The 14,216-nt window shown below is 35.2% G+C and overlaps 2 protein-coding genes and 1 non-coding gene across 7 annotated transcripts; all 3 read right to left on the reverse strand.

The window, feature by feature from the left end:
- Positions 1-530: 530 nt before the first annotated feature.
- On the reverse strand, positions 531-1,486 carry LOC140759179 (thioredoxin-like). Its single transcript, XM_073095674.1, has 2 exons — positions 1,117-1,486; positions 531-1,019 (listed from the first exon to the last, which is right to left on the reverse strand). The coding sequence occupies exons 1-2, from the start codon at positions 1,364-1,366 to the stop codon at positions 700-702; spliced, it is 570 nt and encodes a 189-aa protein (XP_072951775.1). The 5' UTR covers positions 1,367-1,486; the 3' UTR covers positions 531-699.
- A 219-nt stretch (positions 1,487-1,705) lies between these two features.
- TRNAF-GAA (transfer RNA phenylalanine (anticodon GAA)) lies at positions 1,706-1,778 on the reverse strand. Its single transcript has one exon. It is a non-coding gene; the product is annotated as a tRNA-Phe (tRNA).
- Positions 1,779-2,257: 479 nt separating this feature from the next.
- LOC140769373 (histone deacetylase 10, chloroplastic) lies at positions 2,258-12,589 on the reverse strand. Of its 5 annotated transcripts, XM_073110396.1 has the most exons (13): positions 12,522-12,542; positions 12,125-12,235; positions 11,638-11,900; positions 10,976-11,050; positions 9,559-9,660; positions 9,315-9,386; positions 8,088-8,144; positions 7,598-7,849; positions 6,525-6,706; positions 6,077-6,353; positions 3,695-3,944; positions 3,026-3,100; positions 2,258-2,880 (listed from the first exon to the last, which is right to left on the reverse strand). In XM_073110396.1, exons 2-11 carry the CDS (start codon positions 12,177-12,179, stop codon positions 3,897-3,899), a joined length of 1,383 nt encoding a protein of 460 aa, XP_072966497.1. In that variant the 5' UTR covers positions 12,180-12,235; positions 12,522-12,542; the 3' UTR covers positions 2,258-2,880; positions 3,026-3,100; positions 3,695-3,896. The 5 variants fall into 5 exon arrangements, with proteins under 5 accessions (XP_072966497.1, XP_072966410.1, XP_072966339.1 ...); XM_073110309.1 differs by lacking the exon at positions 12,125-12,235 and having other exon boundaries at positions 2,258-2,845; positions 12,522-12,589; XM_073110238.1 differs by lacking the exon at positions 12,125-12,235 and having other exon boundaries at positions 2,258-2,859; positions 12,522-12,589.
- Positions 12,590-14,216: the final 1,627 nt, after the last annotated feature.

Genomic DNA, 14,216 nt, shown 5'->3' on the forward strand with positions numbered 1-14,216 from the left:
CATCGTTTTGCGAATGGGATGAATGGATTAGGATTAGTACGTCTTAATCACGACAATTACCCCCAAAGAAGTGGGGGCCTCTCTTGTCTTGTAATGTTAATTAAATGGAGCGTCAAATTTTTTAAACGAAGAAGTAATGTTATAATAACGGAGGCTCTATTTCATTTTATTATTATTTTTATGAGAAGAAATGGGAACGAGGCCCCAATTGAGATTTATTAATTAATAACTATATAAAGGGTATTCTTTAAAATAACCTAGTTTTTTTTACGAATAAGCCCATTAAATTTCTTTTAAAGAATATGAAAATTTAGAAGAACATATACATGTAAAAATATGTCTTCTAAATTTGATTCTTGTTTTATAAGCATTTAGAAATAAAAAAGGATGAAAAATATTCTTACAAAATTGTGAAGAAATTTGGGCATTATTCATTCATATACGCTCCAAGAGTGATCCTGTTAGCAATATTGAATCACTCGGTGTTGATATGAAAGCCATCCAGGCAAAGAAAAAATGGCTATAAGATGTAGTAATAGGTATCCTTTAATTTGCCAGAAGAATAGAAGTTACAAAATAGGAATTATAGAGGGTGATTGTATGAGCTACGTACACATCCATGATATCAAACAATTAAGCTCATCATCATGGGTCTTCTAATACACATGAAGGTAGGAACGCCCATAATTAAATTGATGATCAAAGTTGGGTGTACTTGTCTATGATATCAGTCAGTGTGCTCTTAGGCACTGCACCGACCACAGTCTTCACCTTCTCCCCCTTCTTGATCATCACAACGGTGGGGATGCTACGGATTCCGTTGTCCGACGCGATTTTGGGACACTCGTCGGTGTTCACCTTGCAACAGACGATCTTTCCGGCGTACTCCTTGGCCAGCTCGTCGATCACCGGCGCGATCATCCGGCAGGGACCGCACCATGGCGCCCAAAATTCTATGAGCACTAGCGTCTCACTTTCAGTGACCAAGCTGTTCCAGTTAGCGTCGTTGGCCACCAACACTGCAAGTCAAGCCAGTAAAGTACACTCCCTAGCTACCTCCTACGCCAGAGTATGTTTAAAGGTTGACATCTGAGAAAGATAGAGAAGATACGTTACCTTCGTCCACAACATTCTTAGCTTGGCAAACTAGGCGGCTCCGGCGGCCATTGTTTCCGGCCGAAGTGGATGGCGTCGGCCCAGAGGAATAAAGGGAAGAGGTAGCTCTCTTGGGTCCAGAGCTTGGGAGCAAGCTGAGCTTCTCCTTGTGGAAGAAGGGCTGCTGCTGGGCATGCAACACCCTGCCTCTGCAGGTAGTGGTAGCTGTGGAGGCAACGGTGCTCAATTGGAAGCAGGTCTCTAAAGCCATTCCAACCCTCTTCTCCTTTGGATTTTTCTCTTGATTAAAACTTTGGATTTGGTAGTGAGGAAGGGGGGGAGAGAGGGAGAGGGAGAGAGGGGTGAGGATAGGATGGGACTCATCCCTTCTCCCAGTTGATATCCATAACAATGTAAGGTTGATAGTTGCTTTGTGGTATGTGGATGAGAATCCGAGTTATTTGGACCACCAATCTGGCTGGCAATCTCTGATATTAATTTCTCAAGTTTGTCTCAATGCGATTAGAATCCGAGCCGGTCGGCGATAAAATTTTAAATCAATCTCAGTTAGAATTCTTAACTGGTTTAAAAGAGTTAAAATTTAAATTAATGCGGTGAGCGTGGATCGAACACGCGACCTTCAGATCTTCAGTCTGACGCTCTCCCAACTGAGCTATCCCCGTAAATACTATTAGTATACATTTTTAAATATTAACTTTACTCCTCAACTTTACTATTTTTTTCCTCTAAAATAAGAGTAAACTAGCTCTTAGAGGATCTAAATATAAACGAGAAGTCTACTTAAAAATATACAAATATGGGGGGTCCATGTGAAATTATACGAACGTTCAAGAGATTTAGAGGCTCGATCATGAAATGCTCAGGAGCTGTAACTCTTTGGGCCTCTTGTATTTTAATTTGATTATAGATCATAGGATGTGCGCAATACTATGATTGAACTTACGTGCCTCTTTGTCCAGTTTATAATAATAGTTTATAACAACGAGAGAAATAAATCAGCCATATTCAGTATGGCGTTATGGCTTCCATTCATGAAAATAACACTTCCTGTAATATTCATCAAAAAAGAATTTGCCAAAAAAAAAAATATATATATATTATATATCTTTTGTCAGCATGTACATAAAAATGTACTCCAAAATAGTTTCAATGACTAAGATTTCCCTAAATCCAGTACAAAAATTACAAACACAACACACTAACTTCCTGAAAATTACAGTTTACCCCTACCCATTTATTGCTTTTCTTTGAGATAGATATGCTTCACAATTTTTGCAGCAAAAGAGTCAACTTGAGAAGTCTCCTCTCTAAAACCTCTACCACATACTTGGATAGTGTGGACCGACTCAATGCATGGAGCTGCCAATAGCCTTGAGGCAATCTCACCTTATCCACACACCATCCAGACCAACTGCTCTCCCCCTTCTCATCCCTTCCCTCACACCTGATCACCTCAGCCACAAGCAAAAACTCCTTCAACAACCCTTCCCTCTTCTCTGCATAGCTCCAGTGAGGAGGAACAAATGGCAGCAGTGAACTCCAGTGCTTATCTTGCAACTAGGCAGGCAACATGGATGGCCTCCTCGTCAGCCGCTTGCCCAGAACTCCCGGTGATCAGGGCCCAACAATCTTGCATTGGTGAACAGAAAACAGAGAGGAAGGAAATGAATGAAAAAGAGCCGCCACTCTTCTTGGATTGGCAGTGATGCTCTCTTCGCCGCAGATTCTTCTGCGTTGCCAATGCTGGAATTATTTGAAGAATACCTTGAGAAAAGCAAGGCTAACAATTAAGGTTTATATGCTTCTTAGTTAAGAAAGAGCAATTAACTTTTGTAGATAGTATCTGAACATCTGGCAAAGTAATGCAGACAACCATGCACGTATAATTAATGGGGATAAGAGTGCATACATTTTGCCTCAACTCTATATTGGCTGGAGCCCCGTGCACTATGGTATCCTAAAATGTCCCAGGAGATGTGATTTACTGAAACAACATGAAAGTCCGAAGGAGTTATCAGATTTAGATCTTATGAGAAAGTTACAAATGAAAAAAAAAATTGAGCAGTAAAATAATCAGAAATCATTAAAATTCATGGGCTAAACTGTAGTCTTGAATAACTGTGAGGGAATAAAGAAATTAAATACTGCATCTGAGATTTAATTTATACTTTTTATTTTTTAAGATCAGAAACACCATAATTTTTGCTCCAGAAATCCAACTTACTATTTTAATGAGAATAGTACTAGATGGAACTATGGAAGTTACTATACAATGAGTGCTAAATATAAAAGCAAATGGTGGAGGGGCTGTGAGAAAATGGTTTTGGAACTTAAGTATCCTACTATCCTATAACCGAAAAGATTATCCTGCAATGCCTCAAATAGATTTTGCTCCTTAATTTCAAGATTTCGTCATCTCATCTTTGAAATTATGTTCTCGGAAATGCTTGAGAAGTGAAATACTAATGATAGAAATTAAATGTGGAAGTGTTCTTTTGTTAAGTATAGAAAAAGAACTAGTTGATGCAACAGAGTCCAAGAGAATGCTGAAAGTAATAAGCTCAACTAGTCAACTTACATGAACTGCAACTATACTGGGTGTTCTTCTAGTTGTATTATTGATGGTGATTTGATTTCAGTAAGAACCTGCAAGACTGATAAAAATATTTTCTGCAGGAACTAAATGATAAGAAGAGATTACCTACCCATGGCATAAACTCTGCTTGTGCCTATACAGTGGAATTTGCCACACACAAGTTCCCCTAGAACTTCACAGGGTGTCAAGATTTAGCGCAGCAAAAGGTTAAAAATTCTATTACCTCCTCCTCCTACGATCCATGAGAGTTAATTAACCAAAATAGTAAGAACATGAACATGCCACACGTAAATATTTTACAATGCTATAAGCTTTGACCAAGTCTTTTTGCAGAAAGAATCTCACTATTTATGTTTACTCTAGATAGACTTTTCACCATGTATCTCTAGTCTCTACTGGTAGCTAATGTTTGTCTCATCTTTCTAGAAAGTTATTTATGACTTCCATCTTATGAATATTTATACTTTCTCCTGTATGAATTTTTCAGGCACTCAGAATGATTACATGAAACTGCAAATTTATGCATTTACTACGCTTATATACTAGAAAATATATGCATATAATTAAGTCATTGAACTTGCATTATCATAATCTGTATAACTCATTCTATCTTCAGCTGAGGTTGCATGCATAATGATTGTTTCTAACAATTATATTGATGAACTCTTCTGGTTTTGGGCTGTGTAGAAAGTGTCATTCATCAGTGATGACTTGGAGATAGAATGTGAAGGAAAGGACAAGTACAAGTGTGGATCTAATGTCTTTGGGAAATGGTGAAACTAACAGCGCCTCTCGTTTCTGTACTCAACTAGTCCACTTAAGCAAATATTTGAGCTCAATTGATCTGTCTTCCCTGTCCTCGCCTCTTTAAAGTATCATATTCTAGCACCCTTATGCTGTGCCTTCTCTGTTACATATACCAACATCTAAGCTATGCCCAGTACCTCTAACCATTGAGATGTTTGATGCTTGGAGTGCCTGCATCTACAAAAAAGTAGAGCAAGGAACTTGTCTTCCAGTAGAGATACACCAACTAGAACCTCTGCTCACATGTAGGCAGAAGAAAGAACTGTCTTACACAAAGAAGGAAAATTGTTTGCTCTAGAGATGGAGATCGATGAATTAGAAAAGTAAATTTCTTTGATTGATTTCCTTTCCTCCTCAAGCTCATAGCTGAAATATCATATGTTTGCTGGCTCACTATGAATAGTCCACTAATTCACTCGCTTCTCTCCCCTTTGCATTTACATGATATATTCATCATCAGAAAAAAGAAAATTCTCATCAAACTTTGTGCCACAACTCTCTTGCCTCATGCTCAAGCAGGTTTATCAAAAAAATGGTTGACAGAATGAAAATACACTCCCTACAAAACATGATATCATCTGTAAATGAAAGACATCAGCTACTGATTTGGCTAGCATATTTCTTTACTTTCCGCATATAATGGAGCAAAGTCAGACTTCCATCTGTTTTGGAATTATAAATTGTCTTTTCCATTTCTAAGTTACAAGCTTGAGAAAGGAAAAACTCAAAAATCCTTTGGAAACATGCAATGTACAAAAATATTTCTCTATCTATAACATCAGATTTCACAAGTGCTAAATAAACAAAGTCAATATTCTAACATTTCTCAAACAAATCTCTTCAAAAACTGCAGCATCCCTCGGTGTTCTCTAAACAGGTGCTATTTCTATGTCAAAAGTGTCAGCCAAACCCCACACCTCATCAAGGCAGTCATGGATCCCCTGATAAATCTTGTAGGCATCTTAACCCTCTGTCCTATAATCAGTGCATATAATGATTCATGCCTGAACAACTATGGGATGAGTACTGAAATTTTGCACTCCAATTCTAATTCAACAAACTTCAAAAGTAACAGGCCATTTCATTTTGAAAAGGACACAAGAATTATTTCAATTCAAGGTGCAACTTGGGATGTGAACTTGACAGGAATGCGCCCCACCACTTTAGTACACAAAATCTCAGATTATGTAGAAGCTATATGTGAAAGAGAATGAAATAACGTGATCACAAAGATGAAACTGACATAAAAGTCTCAGATAGAATTGCATTCAGTAGATAACTTTAGCCTCCAAGATATTCAACAATATACATACTGACAGAGAATTCTCTTGGATTGATATGCTACTGCTACTCTAAGTATATACACCATACTATTACAAGATATTACATCTAGAAATATGTGAAAATTGTTTGATTTTGTTATAAAAGAAGTGCAATATAGCAATTTATATTCAAAGGGGCGTCACCAGCAAGATGTTGATCATACTAGTTAAGTTCTCTTCCCTACTGAAAACTTGAGAGCTTTAGACCAGTCTAGAGGGAGTGTATACTTTTTACCTTCTGAATCGCCTGCTTCAGTTTGGATAATGGTTCTTCGAAAAGTATGGCTGGATCATCAAATTGGGGAGCCAAGCTTGGTTCCCCAAGGAATGCACGAAATGTGTCCACCACAGAATTAGACAGTGACTGGAGATTGTAACCACCTTCCAAGAAGAAAACACAGCGGCCCCCACATAACTCCTTTGCAAGTCCTTTGATTTTTGATGCGAGCATATAGTATGTGCCTGTTGTGAATTGTAAACCAGCTAGTGGATCCAGCACATGAGCATCATAACTGAACACAGAACCAGTGTACTTACATTAGCAATGTGATTTGATAAATTAACTAATAGATTAACTGATTCAAAGATTACCAAATTAAGTACTTCAAGCAGACAACACGCACTAGTGATGTGATAGGTTAACTGATTATCTCTAGTTCTAAATAAGCATAAATCCAACTCACCCAGCTGAAACAAGAATTATGTCAGGCTTAAAGCTCTGCGCAGATGGCACAATGACCTCATCAAACACAGCTCGCATAGAACTATCACCTGAACCTCCAGGTAGGGGCAGGTTTAGGGTTGTTCCTTCACCATTCCCTTGACCAACCTGTTCAATCTTACCTGTGCCAGGGTAGCTTCCTTGCTACATCAAATTCCAGAAAAGCAAATATTCAATAATCTAGAATCTGGCATTCCGCAGTTTATTCATTTGGTTGAGGTATAAATATTTTTATTTTCTAAGATTATAATCAGATTTCTCCTAACTGAATATGCTGAAGCCTACATCTCTAAGTAGGGGATACTTTTGATGGCAGAAAAAAAGCAGATGCAAATCAGATTATGGTTTATATGAAGAAAGGCACAGCAACAATGCCTCAAGCCTTAGTATTAGATGGACCAATAATAGTACCAATAATTGACTAATCATAAACTTCTTGTGTTAAGCTCCTTAAAAAGGAATCTCTGAATATATGATGAACCCAATAATGAGAAATAGAAAAAATATTTCAGAAATGCAGACTAAGTAATGATAATATCCTTATGTGTACCATAACATTAGCTGGGTTTGCATCATATTAGATCTTAACAGAAAAAAGCAGCTTAAAATGAAGCATAAACCTACACAAAAAGGCCAAAGTCTAATACAGCCGAACTGGTACATTAAAATTAAAAAAATAAAAACAAACAAACTCAACGAACATCAGGATGCAATTAACTAATTCTGCTTAATGCTAGATATCTTACCAAACTCAGTTTCTTCCTTCCATATCTATCTTAAACAATTCCAGAAAAATATTCACTACAGATGGACCAAAAGTACTGTGCAGGACTGAATAAAAGGTGCACTATTAACTAGAGACCCTCTCCGGAGGGGGGGTAGAATACTTTTGTTCTAAAAAGTATGACATAAAGCTAAGTCCTCCTAAGGGAAAACAGAAACAGTATATAGATTAAAAGAAGCTTATATCTGAGTAAACAAACTTATGGCAAGAACCAACATTTTCATTGGATTATGTAGAAAGAATTAACTAACCTGATGAGTTGACAGGAAAAATATATCTGGATCATCATAAAATGCATCGCATGTTCCATTTCCATGATGAACATCAAAATCAATTATGAGAACCCGCCTTAGTCCATGCACAGATTGAGCGTAGCGAGCAGCAACTGCAATGTTTCCGAAGACACAGAAACCCATTGGACCTTTAGGAACTGCATGATGTCCAGGTGGTCTTATTAAAGCAAATCCAACAGGTGGATCAGTATTGAGCCTCGACGCTGAAACCTAGGACATACAGATAACATATCTTGGCAAAGGATCACTGCAAGGAAATTTTTTGCTAAATTGTAACAACAATAACCTTGTAGATTTACTATTGATTATTGAAGTTCAGACAAGCATGAAAATTGTGATTACTTGGCTTGAAAAAGTGTTTAAATCCTTGATGCATCTAAAGTTCGAGGTACCAAATATTTTCTTCAAGAGAAATTGTAGAAGAAATCTAAGCAAAAGTCCCAATTACCACTGAATCAACTAAGGAAATTCCTGCACCAGCCGCAATTAGTGATTCTTGGAAAGTCTGCAAAAAAGGTGACATATCAATGAAAGTGCAGATTAATGTCTTGATGACATAACTTTGTCAACTACAGTACCATTTTAAACATTTTGCATACTAATCAAGGGAATATAGTTATATAGTTCCTATAAATTTCTTTTTCATCAACAAGGGCAAATCAAGGTCCAAAACTTGGGAACTGTTGGAGTGAATGAATTTATCTTCAGGAAATTTTGGCCACTCAGTATTTCCATTCAAAACTGACACCAGATAGAAGTATCTAAAAGTTTCAAAAGATACTTATTATATCACTCAAAAGATCAAAAAAATGAAAAGTACATTAAGAACATGAATGAGACAATGTGCTTATTCATTGTTCAGGAAGCATGTAAGCATTGGTTGGATAATTTTTCAGTAAGAAAGTAAAATGCTAATTTTCTTTCACCTGGTGAAAGAAAAAAAAAATCTTTAAGAGAGTATATATGTCAATTATGTGTGTAATGAAATGAAATCTAACTTACATTATTTGTTTCATTTTTATGAAATATGATTTTTCAGAAATAGCAAGTTACATCAAACCTGATCTCAGAATTATTCTCAATCATCACCCAACTCATAAAATCTAGTTTTAACATGGGGATAATCCTCTTAACCCTAGAAACCTAATAATAAACATTAGTATGAAAATCGGTGTATGAAATGATTGTGGGCCAAGTTCACTTCTTTAACAAGGACCATGCTTGTAAATCTATTCTAACAGGAACCAAAATATTACTAGCTTTGCCATTGGAGTTCCAAGCAAAATTTAACCGACTCTTTGCATCTTTGCACATCTTAATTACCGTCAAATATGATGCATACCAGAATAATTGCAAATTTAGGATCAAATAGGCATGTTTTCAAGTGCTTTAAAGAGTGAACAGTGTTCTGCTTACTCCATGTCTTTCAATCCCACATTAACAATCCTCTAACTGTATTTGTAATGATGTTTTGGGTTTTAGATTAATCTCATTGAGCCACCATTTTCTTTTTTCAGTATCATTGTATGAAAAGCGTTCCCTACAAGCCACATGAACCAGATAGCTTTTGTCAAATATAATCTAGCAGCATGGCTTGCATAAAATAAATTTATTGTCATAAATTAATAATGAGAAAGAAAAGAGCGAAAAAATAAAAGTTGAAGATAGTAATTACAGTTCCAGTAGCATATGTTGGTCCAGATCCATCAATGAAAAGGATACCTTCATCTGATGCTCTAGACACAGCCTAAAAAAATAGAACATTTAGGTTATAGCATGGAGAATTCATTATCAAATGTCTAAGTAATAACCTTAGAAAGCAATTAATCAGAATAAAGATGAGAAAAAAGTCAAAACAAAACATCAGTGAGCTTCAATTCTCTCTTAGGAAATTAAAATTACCAATCGAAAATATTTACCTTCTCAAGACCTGTTATGTATGCTTTTGAATGAACACGAGCGATATCATCAATGGAAGCAGGCTGGAAATTTTGAACTTCAAGAATATCTCTCCTGCGGTACTGAAATGAAGGAAGTTTTAGGTTCAATAAGAACATTTCATGTCCTCACCACAGAACAACTAACAATAAGCTTGTTGAGATGACACTATATTGTTACCAATCAAAAGCTGACTAGTTTCCCAATAATCACAACCTCCATGGCTTACCAACTCGACCAAAGGAAAAGAGACCAAAAGTAGTTTACAAACATAACCATGGTGGCACAGTCCAATAGTCCATACAATTCAGCATAGTCATAGAAAAATATTTGACAGATTACAACAATAATCTGCATTGTCGTTGTGCATTCAATCTAATATCAAATAAATCATGAAGCTCAGTTGTAGGAATCTGACCTTTTGAATGGCAAAATTGTGTAGATCACTTACACCAATATATTGTGGCTAGCTTGTTCAAGCATCTTAATACCTTGTCAAGCCCACATAATTGAGCCACATCGACTAATCTATCTAAACTTAAATCTTAGTACACAGCCATTCAAAGAACAGATGATAATCATTTGTTCTTTCCCTATTTAAACAGATTTTAAATATGATTTTTAAAAGATGCCATGTTCACTATAAGGAGGAGGATTCTACTTAAAAATTGTTTTTCTTTATGTAAGGATAAGCTTAGCCCTACTTCGATATGACAAACCAGCTAGCTAATTTGATTCGTTTTGTCACTCTGTCCTTTTGAAATGAGCACTGGACCATGAGCTCCTATGTGTAGCATTAAGTGACACAGGGAGAATGTGCATCCTTGCTTAACATAGGGAATCTACATCTCCTAGACCATATAGGTGATTGTCATTATTCTTGACTTTTCTCATTGACGTATTTAACTCCTCAAAAAAATCTTGCTTATACCTATTCTTCCACGAATATGCTATACTCAAAACTCTAGGATATTTACATAAAGGATCGTGTACCACAAGATGCAAGCAAAGACTGAACTAAGATTGTCCAGTACAGATACACAAAAGACTATTAAAAATCAAATATTAAAGAAGACCAACATCGTTCTTTGGGGAAAGTCCAACTTACAATTATTGACACTGTTAGAAATTGAGACAACATCATGCCCAATGAAGGAATAGCATGTGAAGATAAGAGAAAATGGTGAATATGCAAGGAAAACATAATTCTCTAAATAACATTGTCGTTTTAATGTCTACCAACAAGATACACTGCATGTGAATGTACAGACAACATATCTTTCAAAATTATTGTGTCCAAAAGATAATGAGAAACAAAAATAATAAACCGAAGATATATGAGGGAATTAGCAACAGTGCAAAACTATTAGCAATATGATAGTTGTTTTGCTTGTGCACCTTCGGTGTAAGCTCCAATCTTTCAAGGGCATTGATGATTGCAGGTACTCTTTTATTTGATTCAGGATGAGATTCCTGGTGACCACAATAAAATTGAAGTAAGACGTTGATTTGGAGAGTTATGGAAATTATAGCAGTCTTATGACTCTTCTAGTGATTGCTTGTTAGTCCTCTACCTTTAAGAATCAACAAAAATCATAATACCTATAAACCCACAAAACAACAGTTTCTGATGAAAATTTGCAAAAGATGTTCAAGCACTAGTTAAATAGCATAATTCAAGATATCAATCTCAAGAACTAGTTGACTAGCATAATTCAAGATATCAATCTCAAGAAGTACATAATAATTCCTTGCCACCCTGCCCAAATGCCAGACATGCCATGAACAACCTTCCAACAGTATAGCATCTTTTTTTCTAATCAAACAGTTGACAGACTTGCATCAATCATAGACGACAGGCAAAACTAGAATGCAATGGTCCAACAAGTCGAATTGTTGAAAAAGGTTCTCACTCTATATACCATTGAAAAGAGTCATTTCATTCAATTATGGGGCATACATGTAATTCTAAAGTTGTAGAGAGGCATGTATGCAGATTTTGTTATTGTTGATGAATGTATGTGAATAATAGACTCTATATACATGCGTATAAGGAATACCTTATTATGACCCATAGCTGGAGCTACACAATAGAGGACACGTGCATCATGAAGCAAAACATTAGATGAGGCAGCATCTGAATCCTTCTTGACACCATCAGAAACTGGGAATGAAGCGCCATCATCTTTCAAAGAGCATCTCACAGTTGACCTCACACACTCGCAGAATCTTCTACCAGATGTCATCAAATTCTTTTCTGGATTTAATCGATAACAGCCCTTCAACATATAACATTGCCGTCCGACCAGTGGGTACATACGCCCTACATGACAACAGATGCACAGAATCCTTTTAGACTTCGCAGAAAATAGGGTTACATCAATTAGTAGGGCCAAAAAAAAAAGAATAAAAAAATTCTTGTAAATTTTAGAGGTATAAGTGTATAACACATCAGAAGAATATAAAATCTACTTTGGATATTGTCTTCTAAGTACACTACTTAATGCACACTTTTCAGTCATCCTACTCTTAAGAATTAAGATCTACCTTCGTCCTTCAAACTGGCATTCAGATTGTCCAGCTTATGACAACAAAACTGCATTAACTTCTCATCTCAATCACACTAGATTTAAAATGGTTAAATGATACGTCGGGATTCTGCAAATATATGAATACGATCAGCTACACTCAAACAATTCAAAACAGAAATTTACCCGAAGCGGCCCCAATTTCCAGAAACAGATGGAATACTCCAAACTTCAATTTGCCTAACCGGAAACCAACCTAAAGAGAAACTAACTACACCCAAGAATTCGCACCTAAAATTATTTACAAATTTAGCTTCAAAAATCTAACGTATAACTCCAACACGCAAAGAATTCGAACCTAAAACTCTTTAGAAACCGAATGGATAAAAGAAAAAAGGACAGTTCAACGTAATTACCAGCAAGGGTCGGAGGAGATAGCGCGAAGAGCTCCATCGCTAGGACGCTTATGCTTACGGAGATCATGTCCACATATAACTCTTAAAAGTAATTCCGGAGTTTGGGTCTATGGGTTAAGCCTTACTACAACCCGACCCAATTTTTAATCGGGTCCAACGAGTCGGGTTTGAGCTCAGCCACATCAATGAAAAAGTCGATATTTACATGTATGCCCCTCAATACACACAGTTTGATTACATAGAGTTAACTAATAATTAAAATTTAAATAGTTTAGACAAAAGAAAGACTAAAATATTATTATTATTATTAGTTTTCATAAATTTCTCTTACTTAAGAATATTTTTATCTTTTTGTGTTAATTTTTTAAGACTTATTTAAAATGATTATGATGGATATCTACATGCCAAAAAAAAAAATGAACTCTTAGGAATTCATATATAACTACAAAAATCTATAGTTAATTGGTTAATATATACAAAAATTAGATTAAAGATTCATGTAACACATATTAAAAGTCTTTTACACCACTATTTATAATATATTAAACTAAATAATATATTATTTTCCAACCTATATTCTTAACCATATAGACTATCTAATATAAATATAAATTTGAATTTCAAGATCCCGCGAGATTAAATCCTAATTCGAATCAGCTCAGATTAAATTCAACCCCTTTTTAGTATAATAATTTTTTAATAATTTTTACAACTAATATAAATTTATCGGAAACAGTTCAACTTTGAAAACTTTAGTTAAATTCTCCAAAATTTTGCCATATCCGACCACTAATCGCCCCCTAATTAATATAAGTTGGGCTTGAACTTTTGAGGAAATTAAAATTAGATTTTGACCAATTTGAGGACGGCCCATCATAAGGCTTAGAGTTGATCAAACCCAACCGATAATTTTTTTTTGTGTGAAACTAGTTAAAACAGCATCATTAAAATTTGAATTCGAATTCAAATTTAAAATACTCATATAAGATGAGCCTTTCTATAGTGTGCCTTGTATTACTGCCTAAGGTGTATGCATGTCAAAAGGCTCCCATTGGATAAAGGCTGGAAATTAAGTATCTCATTCAATAAACAAAGAAATGAACAAGTATAGCCAAATAATGGTTGGCCATCATTGGATCTTTGGTTTATTTTAAATCTCATATTTGACTCCATTTTCTTATTACAAAGCTATGACTTTTATACATCCCTTTTAAGTTCTGGAGTTTATTCACAAGTCAACGCTTCAAATCTTCTATTTGTATAGAAAATTATTAACTATATTATAAAGAAAATCATTTTTTTCACCACACCTTAATCTAATCATCTTTTAGGATAACTTAAGCATAGAACTAAATTAAGTCCTGAGAACAATATAGAAATAAATTAGAATATTGATTTCCAACATAATAGAATCAAAACAAGCCTAAAAATACTAAAATGTAATCTCAAGGGTCATATTAGAGAAAAGAGATAAAAATAATCTAAACTAATATTATTTAGAATAGATAAAATATTATAATTTTTAGGGTTAATTATAGTTAGTTTTCCTGAACATTTATCAGTTTTTACCTGCATATATATCTAAACTTATTTTACCATATAGCTCAGATTAATCTAAGTTTACGAAGTGTATATAGAAATTACCGATAGTTCAATAGGGCTAAGTGTAAACTTATGTTCCTGGACGTGAAACAC

The sequence above is a fragment of the Typha angustifolia genome, chromosome 1 (genome assembly GCF_048772165.1).
Source record: "Typha angustifolia cultivar Huaian chromosome 1, ASM4877216v1, whole genome shotgun sequence".
In the NCBI taxonomy this organism is placed as follows: Eukaryota; Viridiplantae; Streptophyta; class Magnoliopsida; order Poales; family Typhaceae; genus Typha; species Typha angustifolia.